This window comes from Pygocentrus nattereri, chromosome 15, assembly GCF_015220715.1.
Source record: "Pygocentrus nattereri isolate fPygNat1 chromosome 15, fPygNat1.pri, whole genome shotgun sequence".
Classification (NCBI taxonomy): Eukaryota; Metazoa; Chordata; class Actinopteri; order Characiformes; family Serrasalmidae; genus Pygocentrus; species Pygocentrus nattereri.
Genome location: NC_051225.1, coordinates 8,049,332 through 8,064,255, shown reverse-complemented (window position 1 = coordinate 8,064,255; position 14,924 = coordinate 8,049,332). Strand labels below are relative to the sequence as shown.

General features: G+C 40.1%; 1 protein-coding gene across 2 annotated transcripts in view; it reads left to right on the top strand.

The window, feature by feature from the left end:
- arhgap45b (Rho GTPase activating protein 45b) overlaps positions 1 to 14,173 on the top strand; it is a 38,531-nt gene extending 24,358 nt beyond the window's left edge. For both annotated transcript variants that reach the window (XM_017701351.2, XM_017701350.1), the window contains exons 10-23: positions 29 to 109; positions 229 to 396; positions 2,568 to 2,705; positions 3,038 to 3,228; positions 4,250 to 4,362; positions 5,209 to 5,307; positions 5,412 to 5,513; positions 6,802 to 6,965; positions 8,296 to 8,484; positions 8,580 to 8,717; positions 10,069 to 10,307; positions 10,786 to 11,023; positions 11,999 to 12,104; positions 12,308 to 14,173. In XM_017701351.2, coding sequence (XP_017556840.1) covers positions 29 to 109; positions 229 to 396; positions 2,568 to 2,705; positions 3,038 to 3,228; positions 4,250 to 4,362; positions 5,209 to 5,307; positions 5,412 to 5,513; positions 6,802 to 6,965; positions 8,296 to 8,484; positions 8,580 to 8,717; positions 10,069 to 10,307; positions 10,786 to 11,023; positions 11,999 to 12,104; positions 12,308 to 12,579 — 2,238 coding nt within the window. In that variant the 3' untranslated portion in view covers positions 12,580 to 14,173. The remainder of the gene's footprint in view (positions 1 to 28; positions 110 to 228; positions 397 to 2,567; positions 2,706 to 3,037; positions 3,229 to 4,249; positions 4,363 to 5,208; positions 5,308 to 5,411; positions 5,514 to 6,801; positions 6,966 to 8,295; positions 8,485 to 8,579; positions 8,718 to 10,068; positions 10,308 to 10,785; positions 11,024 to 11,998; positions 12,105 to 12,307) is intronic.
- Positions 14,174 to 14,924: the final 751 nt, after the last annotated feature.

Here is a 14,924-nt window from a genome sequence, read left to right as displayed (position 1 = left end):
ATGAGGAATTCCTACTCTGCTTCCACAGCCTTTGATGCAGCGTAAGCAGGAACACGAAAAGAAACGAAAAGAGATCAAGGAGCTGTGGCTCAAAGCCAAGAGGAAACTGGTGAGATCTGTGTTGCAGTTTTGATTCTCAAATGACGTCCTAAGAATTCCAATTAGATGGTGTATAAGTTCATGTTCGTACTCTTACCCATCTGAATTCTTCACTTGTGTCATGTGCAGATGGAGTCTGAGGCTAACTTGAAGCGGGCTAAGCAGGTGTACGTCGCTCGCTATGAGGAATACGAGAAGGCCAAGACGGCAGCTAGCAGAGCAGAAGAGGAGGGCAGCAGCTCCACCACCAAAGCACTGGACAAGAAGAAACGACTGGAGGAAGAGGCTCGCAATAAGGTCTGTACTCTGCCTTCAACTCCCGTGATGTAGCAATGTGACACAAAAAGAATGATCACCTGTCAGGATTTCCTGGCACACAAATCAGGAGAGTATAGATAAATATGAGTCAATATATAACATGATCTTAGTAAACATAAATATAAACTTGTATAATCAATAGGAAGCTAGGAGGCCATAAAATAGAAAAATAGAATAAAATAGAGCTGTAGTTAAAAATGAGATATCCGTCCCAAAAGTTAGAATAACTTTTCTGTCCACAGTGTCCTTCTGTTTTAAAGGTCCTGATGAAATCTTGAAGCAAACCCAAAAACATAACTTTAAAAAAATAATTGTAGAATATTATTTGTCATTGAACAACTTGCTGTTGTTCCCTCAAAAAATACATAAATTGCATTTGGTGTTTAGCTTAAAATATTGCTGAGTCTATGCTGTATAAGCTATTTTTGTATGTAATATAACAAATAATATTTAAATTATTTGAAAGGTTATTGCAAACATTTGGACATTAGTGTAATAGTAGAGAATAATAACCTAAGGCCTCTGATTGTATATATTTCAATGAGTGTGTTTACATGCATTTAATTTTCCAATAACTGCAGTAAATCAGATTTTGTGAGTCCGATCAACACATTTACATGCACTGGAGTAATCAGATAATGGGAAAACTCTTGGTTTACATGAGTCAGTCAGTAATCAGATTTCTGCTTTGCAAACCAGCCAAATAAACTTACAGAAGAAGACGTGACATAAACATAACGCTCAAACTCAAACTTCATGCCACAGCATTTTTTTTAAACATTGCACCACTTTACCTGAAAATCTGAACACACATCAACTAGAAGATGAAGAATATTTAAATCCTTCATTACATTGAGAATGTAGCTGGTTTCAGCGTCGCTCCAAAACTGTTTTGCTACCATTTTGAAGCAGCGCTGCTGGCTTATTTCCAGTACAGGAGCCTGTTCCGCACATGTGCAGACTGAGAAATCTGAAAGAAATCAGAGTAAGACTTACATGCACTGAGAAATCTAGTAACTGAGCTAAAATCCAGCTCTCTTTATTAGATCTTAATTGGATTTCTAGAAAGGAGGATGGTGTTTACATGACCATTTGAATAATCGGATAACTGCAGAAATCTGATTATGTTCGGATTATCAAGTGCATGTGAGCACACTCGCTGTTTCAGTCTGAGTGTCCTAGTGTCAGTGTGATGTGACCTGTTCATTTCATTATTTTGTGAAATTGTTTAGATTAAGGACATCTGATTTAAGGCCTGTTCACACCAAGCAGGTTTTGCTTTTTTAACACAGACATATAGAAAGACTAATTCCTTTGCAACAGTGAATTTTGTGTTTTTCTTTTAAGCAGTCATGGGCTGGAGGTTAGGGAACAAGCCTCGTGACCGGAAGGTCGCCGGTTCGATCCCCAGAGCTGACAGCACATGACTGAGGTGTCCTTGAGCAAGACACCTAACCCCCAATTGCTCCCCGGGCGCTGTGGATTGGGCTGCCCACCACTCCGGGCAAGTGTGCTCACTGCCCCCTAGTGTGTGTGTGTGCTCACTAGTGTGTATGTGGTGTTTCACTTCACGGATGGGTTAAATGCAGAGGTGAAATTTCCCCGTTGTGGGACTAATAAGGGTCACTTAATCTTAATCTTAAGAACTGACTTAGGCTGATACACCCAGGTAAACTAAAAAGGTCTATAACCTGTGTACTGAGGTTTTCAGTGGCATTCCCATCCTTTCACCTGTGGTTTGCCATATATTTTCTTTACCTTCTGTAGATCTGACCTCCTGAGTCTAAATCTAAACCCAAAACTCATTAATGTCACTGTGTTTAAAAAAGACTGACTCTGTCTTTATTCATCTGTTCTCTAATGCTCTCTCTTCTGTCTACTTGCTCTCTCCCCTCTCTCCCTTTTCTCTCTGTCTCTCTCCCTCTCTCCTCTCGTTGTACTCTTTCTCCATTTCTCTCTCTCCCCGTCTCTCCCTCTCTCTCTCCCTTTTTGCTTTTGATCTCTTCTTTCTCCTTCTCTCTGTTACTGTCTCTCTTTCCATTTCATTTCTCTTTTGTCTCTCTGTCTCTTTCTGTCTCTCTCCTGTTTCTTTCTCTCTTTCTCTATTTGTCTGTCCTGTTTCTCTCTCTCTCTCTCTCTCTCTCTCTCAGGCTGAGGAGGCTGAGGCTACATACCGCACATGCATCGCAGACGCCACCACACAGCACCAGGAGTTGGAGCACACAAAGGTCACAGTGCTGAGACAAATTCAGGAGGTCATCAAGCAGAGTGACCAGACGCTCCGCTCTGTGAGTGGCTGTCTGTGTGTTTTGTGCTGTAAATCTAATCCTAGTCTGAGTGCAGATGAATCACCAAAGGAAACTAGCTCTGTGTGTTAGACTTTACTGAGTTGGGCTAAAACCATGACTGGATCCTGCTCATCAGCCAGCATGTCTTAAGATTATTGATTATTTAAGGCTTGAACTCCAGGCTGACTGTTCTGTTAAAAACTATTACAGGTTATATGTATACTTACTATATAATTATGAGAGGGATAAAATAAAGCGTGGGCCCTCATGGGTCCACAGGGTTTAGGGGGTTAATGTGCGTTTTAATAAAAATCCTGCTTCTTTTTTTCCAGGCTACTATTTCCTATTACCAGACCATGCATGTGCAGACGGTGGCCCTGCCTGTGCACTACCAGACCCTATGTGAGAGCAGTAAGCTGTACGATCCGGGCCAGCAGTACGCCACCCACGTCAAAGACCTGCAGATGAGCGAGGAGCCTGAAGTCCATTACAGCTTCGAGCCCTACTGTCCCATCAGCAGCCAGTGGGTGTCCCAACACATGTCGTAAACAAAAACAAGGACTTCTGTTATAAACTGAAACTAGAAGTATAGTGTAAATTGGCTCAAATTATTAAGCAAAGTTGTTTGCCGTTTAACTACAATGTGCTAGAAAAATTCTGATAAGTATTTGAATGTATTTAATATATTGCTTTTATTTAATTGTATATATTTTAATATATCAATAACTATTTTATATAGTTGTATACATTTTTAATATATTTAGTAACTACACTTTTTCCTTAGTAATAAGAAAGCTTGCAATTATTTCCCTTTCATCATTAATCCCCTAAAGATTCTAATTTTAATCTCACCACGGTGTGTGCTCATGTTCTGTAGTAAAAGGAGAATCCCACCAATATTTCAACATTTCTACATAATTTATTACACGTTAAGATTTAACCAATTTGATTCAGAGAGGTTTGGTGTGGAGTCGGAATTGTTCACGGTGGTGGGGACAGGAATCGGACATTTGAAAAATGTAATGGTCCTAAATGTTACCTCACAGTGCGTTTTTACACGAAGTGGTTGTGGACACGCTGCCTGATGCCTCAGACATGGTTTTACGATAGTTTTGAGACGAGCTTTTTGGCCTAAAATGTGTAGTGGAGGGGTACATGCAGAATGGCAAAATCTTACCCAAAGCAAACAGAATTTCAATCAGTCAATCTAATGGTTATATTTCTGTCCAAAATCGAACTAAAACATTTTTGTCTCACCGTTTTTGTAAACATCACGTAAGCATGGTATGGCATTGTTTGTCACCTTGTATTTAAAATAAAAGGGTCACTAAAACCTGAAAAAGCAGGTTGGCTTTGTCCATATATTTGGCTTTAATGTAAAAGAAACTGATGGCTGATAATAGGTGGAATGAATAATATATGCTTTTTGTTGAGGTGTTGTGGCTCCTGGTTCCTATCACTACCACTGTGCTGAAATTTGAGAAATTTGTAAAAATTGTTGAAGGTCCTCTTCATGTAAGTATGTGTACTGGTTCTGACTGTAGGCAGGCAGCCAGACTGCGCACTGACAGCTCCAACACAGATGCTCACAGCAGCACTGAAGCATCAGCAACAGGAGAAGATCCATCCTCCTCTCAGAAAGAGGAGCAGAAGAAGGGTGTGTAGTCTCTATGTTTGTCTGTTTGTCACATTTTTGAAATAAGAGAGTTTGATGTCATATATAAACATTGCTAAAGTTTAAAATATGCTGGTCACTCCATATGTTTCTGTGATGTCCAAAAATTGATGTAAAAATACCAGATGTTTAAAACATCACAAGACTGACCATGTTGTCCACCCTCACACACACACACACACACACACACATATACAAACACAGATACACACACACACACTAACAGCAGGCCATGTAGGATGGAGAAGAGAGTAAATGACACAGCACCCCCACACTTTTACTCCCTGCAGGTGAACAGCGTGAAGTCACTGAAAGTGAGCAAAAGCCAATGAGGTTTAAATAATAATAATTCATGTAATTTTTTTTTTGGTACACATTAAAAATGGGTCGCAAAGACCTGAACACCACACAAAGGTTACATATAAGTCCTGATTTTTTGAGCCTAGTGTCATTAAGCAAAAACTGGTACTTGAACCTTTTCTGGGAGTCTGCAATTGTTCATGTGATTGTCACAGTCCTTGTGAAGGTGTAACAAACTCCTCCTTAAAACCTGTAATGTAATTTCTGTCATTGCAGCCCTTATTCATGTATTCATTGTGGAAACTCATATTGATAAATAATCTATAATGCTATAATGATAAAAATATGATTAATAGTGCCTTTCGTTCAGTACCATCACCTTTTGGACAAAACTTCAGTTATCAACTTTTAAAAGTTAAGAAAAATAATGTTTGAGTATAGTTAGTGTTTGAGGCCTTTGATTGCCTCATATGTTATAGAGCTGTATGGTAAGATGTGTCTAATCATTGATACTGTTCACTCCCGTAGCACGAAGTCACATGACCCACAAATCGTGGGGCTCCACAGTGAGCGACACAGACAGTGTGTGTGGAGGAAGCGGGTTGGGCTCCCCCACCACCAGCACAGGTATGCTCTGGGTTTGGGATTCAGTACTCTGGCATGTTATATTATCTTGAATACAGCAATATAAGACAGATTAAAGACTGATTTTGCCCCTGATGATGTTGCAGGTGACATCAGTAAAATGGCACGAACAGCATCCACAGGAACCATGTCATCAAACGAGGATGCAGATGAGAAGGATGGAAACATGTCCTCCTTTGAAACTTCCAGTAAGTCTGAGGATCTTATATCATTTACAGCAGGTTATGCAGACAACAATGCCTCTAAAAGCTACATGACAGAAAGTTTTCACATCAAAACAAATTTGCTGCCTAAAAAATTGTTTTACGACAGTTGCAAGATAAGGATTTTTTGTTGCTCTTTTGATTGCGGAGAGGTACCTGTAGGGGGTTGTGAGGCAAAATAGTTCCCAAATCATTTTTGTCACTTTTTCAACTATTTACCTATTTACCTACTATTCAACCTATTATTATACCGTCATCAACATTACATATATATGTTCAGAAGATGTGTAGATTCACTGGTGGTTTTGGAAAGTAAATAAGAATTCTATATTAGTTGTTACAGACATCATAAGACCTGGTTCCTATCACCACCACTGTAAGTAAATCAGAGCTGAAACGTTTCTCTTCAACGAACCACTTCACATCAAACCACTCGGAATGTTTTGTGTCTCAGCCACTGAATTACCCAGAAATTTTGAAATATTGATAGAATTCCCCCTTAAGGCCTCAGTAGTTTTACAGACACAAACAACAACAAAAATGCACATCAAGTTTTAAAAATGTAAAAATGAGCACAGTTGAAGTCGTTCACATCAGAGCTCATAGTTGCTCGTGGTTTGCTCCTTTTAATGCTTTGAGCTTTGAGCTGATCGAGAGCCTCAGACTCCACATCTGCTGTAGTTCTTCCCACTCAGAGTGTTTGATTAATATCACAAGCAGATCATAATACAGATAATTCATAATACATATATATGTGTGTGTGTGTGTGTGTGTGTGTGTGTGTGTGTGTGTGTGTGTGTGTTTTCCCTGCTTCTTATGAATAATGAACAATAAATCAATAAGATATTTTTTTATTCAGAACAGTCTTGCAGACATCATATCAGGACAGTCTGAAATTAAGTCATTCTTTGTCACCTTGAAGTTTTTTTGGAACAAAACAGTCCCGTTTCTTTATGGGGATTTCATCCTTGCTCATTGTCCTGCTTCTCTTTCACTGTAGAGAACAGTGTCTCATGGCTGCTACATCAAAAACCATCAGTCAAATGATGTTATTTGTATAACGAGATTAGTTGCAAGATGACACAGTTTACCACAAACCAGCAGCTCTGTGGGTGGAGAAACAGTGAGTGTGGTGTGTGAAAGCTGGATGGATGACAGCCATATGTGCCCATTTATGTTTATTCATTTCATCTCTCAGAGAGCCTCAACCACACAGCCTCCTGTGATCTGATAACCCTGCTGACCTACTGCTTCTTTCCGTCTTTTCTTTCAGACATTAACGGCATCGAGCCTGAGATCGTGGTGCCCACTGGGCCGTTCCGGAACATCGGCTTGTCCAAAGCTGCGCAGACGCACCGACTGCGCAAACTGCGCTCTCCAGCCAAATGCCGGCAGTGTGACAGCTATGTGTACTTTCAGGGGGCGGAGTGTGAGGAGGTGAGGTCTCACTGAGGCCCTGCCTCTATAAGGGTGTGACTGTGCATAGTGTTTAGTTTTTAGCCATGTTTCCTGGCAGTACAGATCTGAAGAGATTTAAAGCATTAATCCAGGGCTAGCAGGCTGGTTACATGGCTCAGGTGCATTAGCTGGAATAGTAGATCTGTTTTGAGTAGTTAAATTTAGTAGCTATTAGGACTGTGTGGTAATTCATCATGATGTGAGTCATAAAGGCTACAAACATGTAAATTATAAATTGTTCACACAAAACAAAGAACACATTGAAACATAAAACATATATCGCTGTTGTCGGAAGAAAACCTTGTTTCTCCATTTTTCCGTTTTTCCATTTTTGACAAAATTTGAAAGTAGTTCTTTACATTGTGTGAAAATTTCATGAAGAATCGACCAAAACAAATGGCACAGAATTACTTGAAAAAATGTATGGTTCCATTGACTTTCATTACAGTATGTTTTTTCGTTCTCCTGTAAAGTTGCCATTTTGGTGATACAAGGTTTTGAACTGACCGACAACAGCGAGACACATATATATATATATTTTTTTTTTTGGGGGGGGGGGGGGTATAAAACTGTTCATGCATGGTGTTTATGCTCACTCTGCTCAACAATCTGACGGAAAATCTCCATTTACACGCTCACTACAAGAAATCCGATCCAAAATTACCTGCATGCGTAGAGCACCACATATTGAAGACGTTACCTTGACAAGGAGCACCATGTGAGTCCAGTCAGTGAGATGAGCAGCGCTTGTGTTTTTAATTGCTTTAAAGTGTCAGACTCAGAAAAACATACTTCACATGCTTTTATTAAAAAAGTCGAGAGGAAGACGTGTTCTCAGTCACATAAGCCGGACGCTCGTCCCACTGCCGTCTTTTAAAGATCAGAACATAAACTTTGTCTCCTCTGCAGACCAGTTTCTGCTCCCACCATGTTGAATGTTATAAAGTTTCGCTATAACAAGAACAAACGCACAGAACGTACTTAAACTCTCTGATTGGGAATGTAATCAGTTACAGGTGTTTACACGGCTATTACTCTATTTAACAGATTATTTACAGAATTATCCACCATTCATTCGGATATTCTGAATGGCCTCAGTTGGACTAGTCTGTTCCAATTGAGGTATGTACATGGACATAGTACATTCCGATTGAGCTATTAGTCGGATTATTAACGGATTATTGGGTTGTTTATTATTAGGCTTATGTGAATGTGGCTATTGTCTTAAATGTAAGAATATGCTGTTTTTGTGCAGACAAACCAGAGAAAAGTGAAAAATCTCTTACTTGTTCCTTTTTACTCATTCCAGTGTTTCCTGGCCTGTCATAAGCGCTGCTTAGAGACTCTGGCTATTCAGTGTGGTCATAAGAAACTGCAGGGCCGCCTCCAGCTCTTTGGGCAGGAGTTCTCCCTGGTGTCCAACAACAGCTCCGATGGCATCCCCTTCATCGTCAAGAAGTGCATCTGTGAGATAGAGAGGAGAGCGCTTAGGATGAAGGTGAGTGGTGAGGCTGTAAGACAGTGGGTGGAGCTTATCTACAGAAATGCAAATTCCCTGAACATGCATCTATCCCTCCGTCTTCCTGAACTCAGGGCATTTACCGGGTGAACGGGGTAAAAACACGGGTGGAGAAGCTGTGCCAGGCCTTCGAGAATGGCAAGGAGCTGGTGGAGCTGTCCCAGTCTTCTCCACACGACATCAGCAACGTGCTTAAACTCTACCTGAGACAGGTGTGTCTGCGCTTTCATCCTTCAGCAGCCCAGATCAAAACATAAAGCCTCAGAGCCAAGAAGTTTGCCGATAATGTGGTTATACACTGAACTGGAATTCAAGATTGAGAATGCCAGTGTCCTAAAATAATAGTTCAGCTAAACATTCACATATACATCATTTTCTGGGGCTCGGTGTGACCGATACCATTGTTAAGGGGCTAAAAATTCTAATGTAATTAAAAAAATTATGCTTAGATTTCTTTACTCCCATTTTATACTGTACTCCTATAGGATATTATTTTAAGTTTGTGGAGCAATCCATAATTCAGTTTTGGTTTCTATTAATTAAATCTTTATTAAAAAGATCTATCAGAGGGCTATCAAAGTTAACACAGTGGTAAAGTTATTAATGCAATTATTTATATCATTAACACATTTTCCTTGTATGACTTTTAAAGCATTCACAGCTCCAGCCTGAAGCCCAGATGCTCACATGCCATTGCTACGACTCTATAACAACAGCCCTCTCAAACACAGCTTTTAAAAGACAAGAAGTTCTGTTGGCAGCTCTGATGATGAAACCAAAATTATTTCAAACTACTGCAATGCTGTGAATGTCTTTATCACTATAGTGATAAAGCATCATTTACTATCAAACACAGATCTGATGCTGAAAATAGTAGTAATGCTGGTAAGGTTAGCCCGTGGATAAATCAATGAGCAGCCAACTAACAAAAGCAACAGCAATGCAACAAGCTCCAGTTTCCCTTGAAGCAAGATGTAACAGAGCAATATAAGAACAAAACTTTTATGTTTAGGTGTGCCAGGAACACAACCACCATCTCACTGAGAAAATGCAAGTTTGAACCATGATGCCATGTGCAACTGATATATCTGTGGTACCTTGTTATCTTCGCCTTATCTCAAATGCCGATCGGCCAAAACATGTCTAGTGTCTGAAGTTTGCTACTTTGATTTAGCATGAGAGTTACATGGCTAATGAAGCTAACCACTGCAGTGAATGACTTGACTTTGTGGTTTCTGACACTGTGTGACATGCTGTTGTATAACAATGGACCAAAAATACATCATACAGATAAAAACAATAGACAGCCAGACAGCTAATTTGGTATAGACAACAGTGTGTCTTTCAGTGTAATTAGCCTTGCAGTTTATGGGTATAATCTCCCATTACTTCTTAGGTACATTAGCCTTGAAGCTCCAGCGCAAAACTAGACTCAAAACATCTTTACTAATCAACTCTATTTGGGCTAAGAGGTAGATGTAAGATATTTCAGCAAACTGACTTTGATAATGGACTGAAGATGCTCTTGTATTTACACAGTCACATTTCAATTCCTCCATCCAGCTTCCAGAGCCCATCATGCCTTTCCGCCTATACAATAGTCTGATGGGCCTGGCTAAGGAGAGCTTGGCCCTTGTGGGGCCTGAGGGGGCTGAGGCTGGGAAGGGGCCGGACCTGGTGGATCTGGGCCAAAAGACAGACCCTGAGCTCATGGTCCTGGTGCACCGACTAAAGGAGCTCCTTGCAGATCTCCCCAAAGCTAACATCACCACGCTACGCTACATAGCACGCCACCTACGCAGGTACCAAGACATCCTCTGTACTACTAACACACTACAGAACACTCTGTGATCATCCTTTAAAATAAACAAATGTAGTAAACTAGCGACTGCAGTTCGTCATTTTTGGCTTGCTGTTTTAATACTATGGAAATTTCAGCACTATAGAAATGATGCATTGTTTTAATTCTGGTAATTATGTGATTCATAAACTTTGAACCCTTTTTTTCACAGTGTACATTAAGTCAAAGAAAAATTGATCATGTGAAGCAAGAATTGGCAGTTTATATATTTTGCTACATCTAAAACTATTGTGCAAACAATTCTAGCACTTTTTATCCTAGTTTTCTGGGAAAAGCAGAGTTCACATTTTTAGCATTACAGTTTTATGTGTAAAACTCTTTTTAGCCTGAATCTTGTAGGATTTAAAAATAAATGGCATGTTTGTTAAAATAAATCCTTTTTTTAAACCTCATTGTACACATTTTTTTTCACCCTCTAGAATTGCAGAACTGGAAGAGGATAATAAGATGAGCCCCAGTAATTTGGGTATTGTGTTTGGACCCTCGATGATGCGGCCCCGGCCTTCAGGGGCCACGGTGTCCCTCTCATCTTTGGTGGATTACCCCTATCAAGCCCGAATTGTGGAGACCCTCATTGTGTTTTACCGCACTATCTTTCCATCCGAGTCACACCACACAGGCAGCACCAGTGCAGTCACCTCCCCATCTCTGCAGCAGGTGTGTGTGTGTGTGTGTGTGTGTGTGTGTGTGTGTGTGTGTGTGTGTGTGTGTGTGTGTGTGTGTGTGTGTGTGTGTGTGTGTGAGTGTGTGTGTGTGTGTGTGTGCCTTGGAGATGCTCAGTGCTCAGATGGACTGATGAGGATTTTATTAATCCAATTCAGTGTTTGTTCGTTGCCATGTAAGGGGGATTCAGAAAGGTGGTACAGTGTATTTCTTGTAATGCATGCTGGGTATTGTAGTGAGAAAATACAAATAGTGATGAAAACAGGTGGATAAATGTAATGCTGTATTACGAAATATGACGTAACATGACAATAACATATGTAATGCTAGTTTAATGCTGGAATGCTCTTTTAAGTTTTGAATATGTTAAGATAGTTACATGTTTTTTTTTTCAGTGTGTGCAGTATTTGGGTAGCGGTCTGGAAGGCACGGGTATAAGCGCACTGGTCCAATATTTTGCATGAGACCATAATTTCACCATAATTACTTCTAAAAGATGGAAAATTGTACAAAGAGTGTGGAGGGATGGACCAAAATGGGAATGCACATATCCAATATTGTACATCTGTTGACGCCATACATACAGAAACAGGGACTAGATCTACTTGGTATAGCATGGAGGAATATAACATGTATTTCTGGGATGCAAATGCACTAAAATGAATCAAATTCAGATATTTGTGTTGTAAACCAAAACATTGGCAAACATTCTGCTCTTCCAGAGTTTGCAATATCAATCAAATTTAAACAGAATTTTTTACACCATTTTCTACCAGTGCCGATATGATTCTGATATATTGTGCACCCCTAGTACTGTTGTGTACCAGAATATTAACTCCTATTGATTTTTGGTCTTTGGAACATTGGTCTTCTGTTGTGTTGTTTGCCATTGATTTATGCATCTATGTTTGAAGCAGGACTGGAACATACTAACTTTACACTTTGGTTACACTGAATTTGCTTTTGCAGGAGAGCAGTGTGGATGGGGAGGACTCTGGGACAAATGATGGAGATGAAGCAGATCACACTGAGGAACATGGAGGAACCGAGGCAGCCAAGCTAAGTGAAGGCAGAGGTGAGGCATTGTAGGATATTGTTGTACTTAATCAAACCCTAAGGGTCCGTATGTGGGCACACACTTCAACCTCATTCTCTCTCTTAACTGCATAACTTGCACATCAGTTTCATAGTAGTTAATTGATCATTTATGGTATTTGCTGAATAATGCTTTGATTAATAACAATGTACTGTATGTTTGATCATGTGTTACTTCAACAGACGGCTCCACAGGCACGCTTGGCTCGCTGGAGCACAGCCTGGACTCTGACTCAGAGCTGGAAGAGGAAGGACAGGTAGAAGCACCGATTCTCAGCCCCATGGACCAGTGCAGCAGCGAGGACCCTGGCCATCCTTCTGCAGCCACTGACCTTCAGAGCCCCTCTGGCTCGGACAGTGAGCCTCCTGCTCTGCCTGATAGTGAGCCTCCAGACCTCCACAGTCCAGAGGAGGAGACAGCAATGAGCTCGCTGGGAGATCAACCAGTTCAATAACAACAGGGCACTTCCCCCAGTGTTAGTCAGGGGACAACGTCCAACTGCAGGGACATTTCTAAGAACACTGCAATGTTAAGATCATCTCAGATACTAGAAGAGTGCACAGTACAGACCAAATGTAATATTGTGATTGCACTCACTGGCCACTTTAGGTAGGTACGCCATCCTTGTTTCTACACACACAGCTCCATCTGTTTCTCTGCATATTTTGTTAGCCTTTTTTTACACTGTTCATCAAGGGTCAGGACCTCCACAGGACCAGAGGTCTTGGTGGTACCATGTTAATGGGTGTGTGTGTGGTGCACTGCTGGGTTAAGAATAGTCCACCAACCGAAAATAAACAGCCAACAGTGTCCAGTGGTCAGAAACTGTCCACTGATGAAGGACTAAAGGATGTCTAACACAACCTGCACAATAACAAATGAGCTACTGTCTCTGACTTTAAAAGATACACCAAAAAAGGTCAGCCTAATAGAGCGGGCAATAAGTGGACAGTGTCTAAAACTCCCGAAGCACATATTGTGATTACAATATAGCTAACAACACACTGAGGGGGATTTCTACCAATTTTCAAATTTCTGCATAATTCAGTCCCTGAGATGTAAATAAAGTGCCTTTTTTACAGTGGTGGTGAAAGGAACCAGGGGTTGTAGACATCACGAATATAGCCATTTTATTTACTATCCATAATCACCAGTAAACCTGTTCGACCCTGCACCTTCCTTTGCCCTGAATGGACTTAAAAAATGAGTTTTAGAGGAAAATCTTATCTCAGGACTGTTCTAACACAATATCTCAGGCATCAGGCTGTGTATACATAACCACTTTATGTAATACATTTATGTGAGAAGGTTTTTAGGGGCATTTATTACTTTGGACGTCTGGTTCCCATCACCACCACTAGAACAGAGCATTTCACATCGAATCTGTTTACATCATAACCGGTTCATTATGTAGAAATGTTGAAAAACCAGTGGAATTTGATCCTTTGAAAAAATATACTAAAGTATAACTGATGTCACATGGATGTGAAGTTTAGTTGTGCATTAATATTGATCAAAAACCTTTACATTTGCTGGATCAGGTGAACGTCTAAATTCATCCAAACACAAATTCATTCGGAGCATCCAAGGCTCACAGCACATAATAAAGCATTTGCATATTGCAGCCTTCCCCTGTATAAGATCATTTGATACTTGCGAAGGCCTGTATCACAATAATGGTTAACAAATGCTGTATTGTGCAGCTCTGGGTCCTGGAGTGGTGAAATGCCACATGATTTGCATGTTGCTTCAGGAAAAATGGTTTTAAGGTCTGTGAATGTGACCATGTTCCTCTTGACCACATATCAAAATATTTTTGTAATAGAAGAGATATTTAAATGATTTTACTGCCATTTGTTATGCAATCTTATTCTTTCCTAATTTCATCCAGTTTTCACTTCAGTTGTATTAATGTTTGACGCTTCAGCAGAACACATGCTTTTCAGGCTGGCAGTTTGTAAGTCTTTTCATGCTCACAATGTTTTGTTCTGGCAAATAAATGTTATTATACTATGCTTTTAATAAAAATAAACAACGCTTCTGTAAAACCCAGCGTAGGTATATGTAGGTGGCTCTGGTCACGTTTAGGTGATTATCTAAGTGAAACTAAATGCACACATCCTCTACAGAGAACACACTTCTGTACGCTGTAGTGCACGGTTCTTCTTCTTTTCCTGAATTTAACATGTTGGGGGAGAAATAGAAGAAATAGAACAGAAAATGTGGCCGGTTTGAAAGTTTTGGCACATTTAAGATTTTATATTTGATGTTAAATTTAGCAAAAAAAATAGTGCAGAGAAATGACATATTTAGCTCTGGTCCCTGTAAAGGATGTGTTAACTGATTTTCACACAAAAAACATCAATTCATGGACTTTAGGCCTATAATGTGGGCCATAAATGTCAAAACCTGGTCAAATAATAACTGATAATGCTCACTTCTGCTATTAGTATATAAGAGAACATTAGCGCTAACCTAACGCTGGAGCATATGAACATTATTGGTCTAGATTAAACACAAGTACTGGAATAAAATCAGTAACATATATTTGACCTTCTGTTTCAGTTTTACTCTAGTGACTCTTCAGTGAAGTGTCCTGGTGCAGCTGCTGCCATTTAAATGCAATTACTGCCTATAAATTCATTTTCAGGCTGTTTTGTGGCCAAAAGACAAATAACCACTTTTTCTGGTATGAAGCTTGAACGCTGCTACACCAGACTAACAGATACTTTTGGTTGTGATGTCACATACACAGCACATGGATGTTTTGTTTCTGATTGGTCTCGTCTACAGATGGTT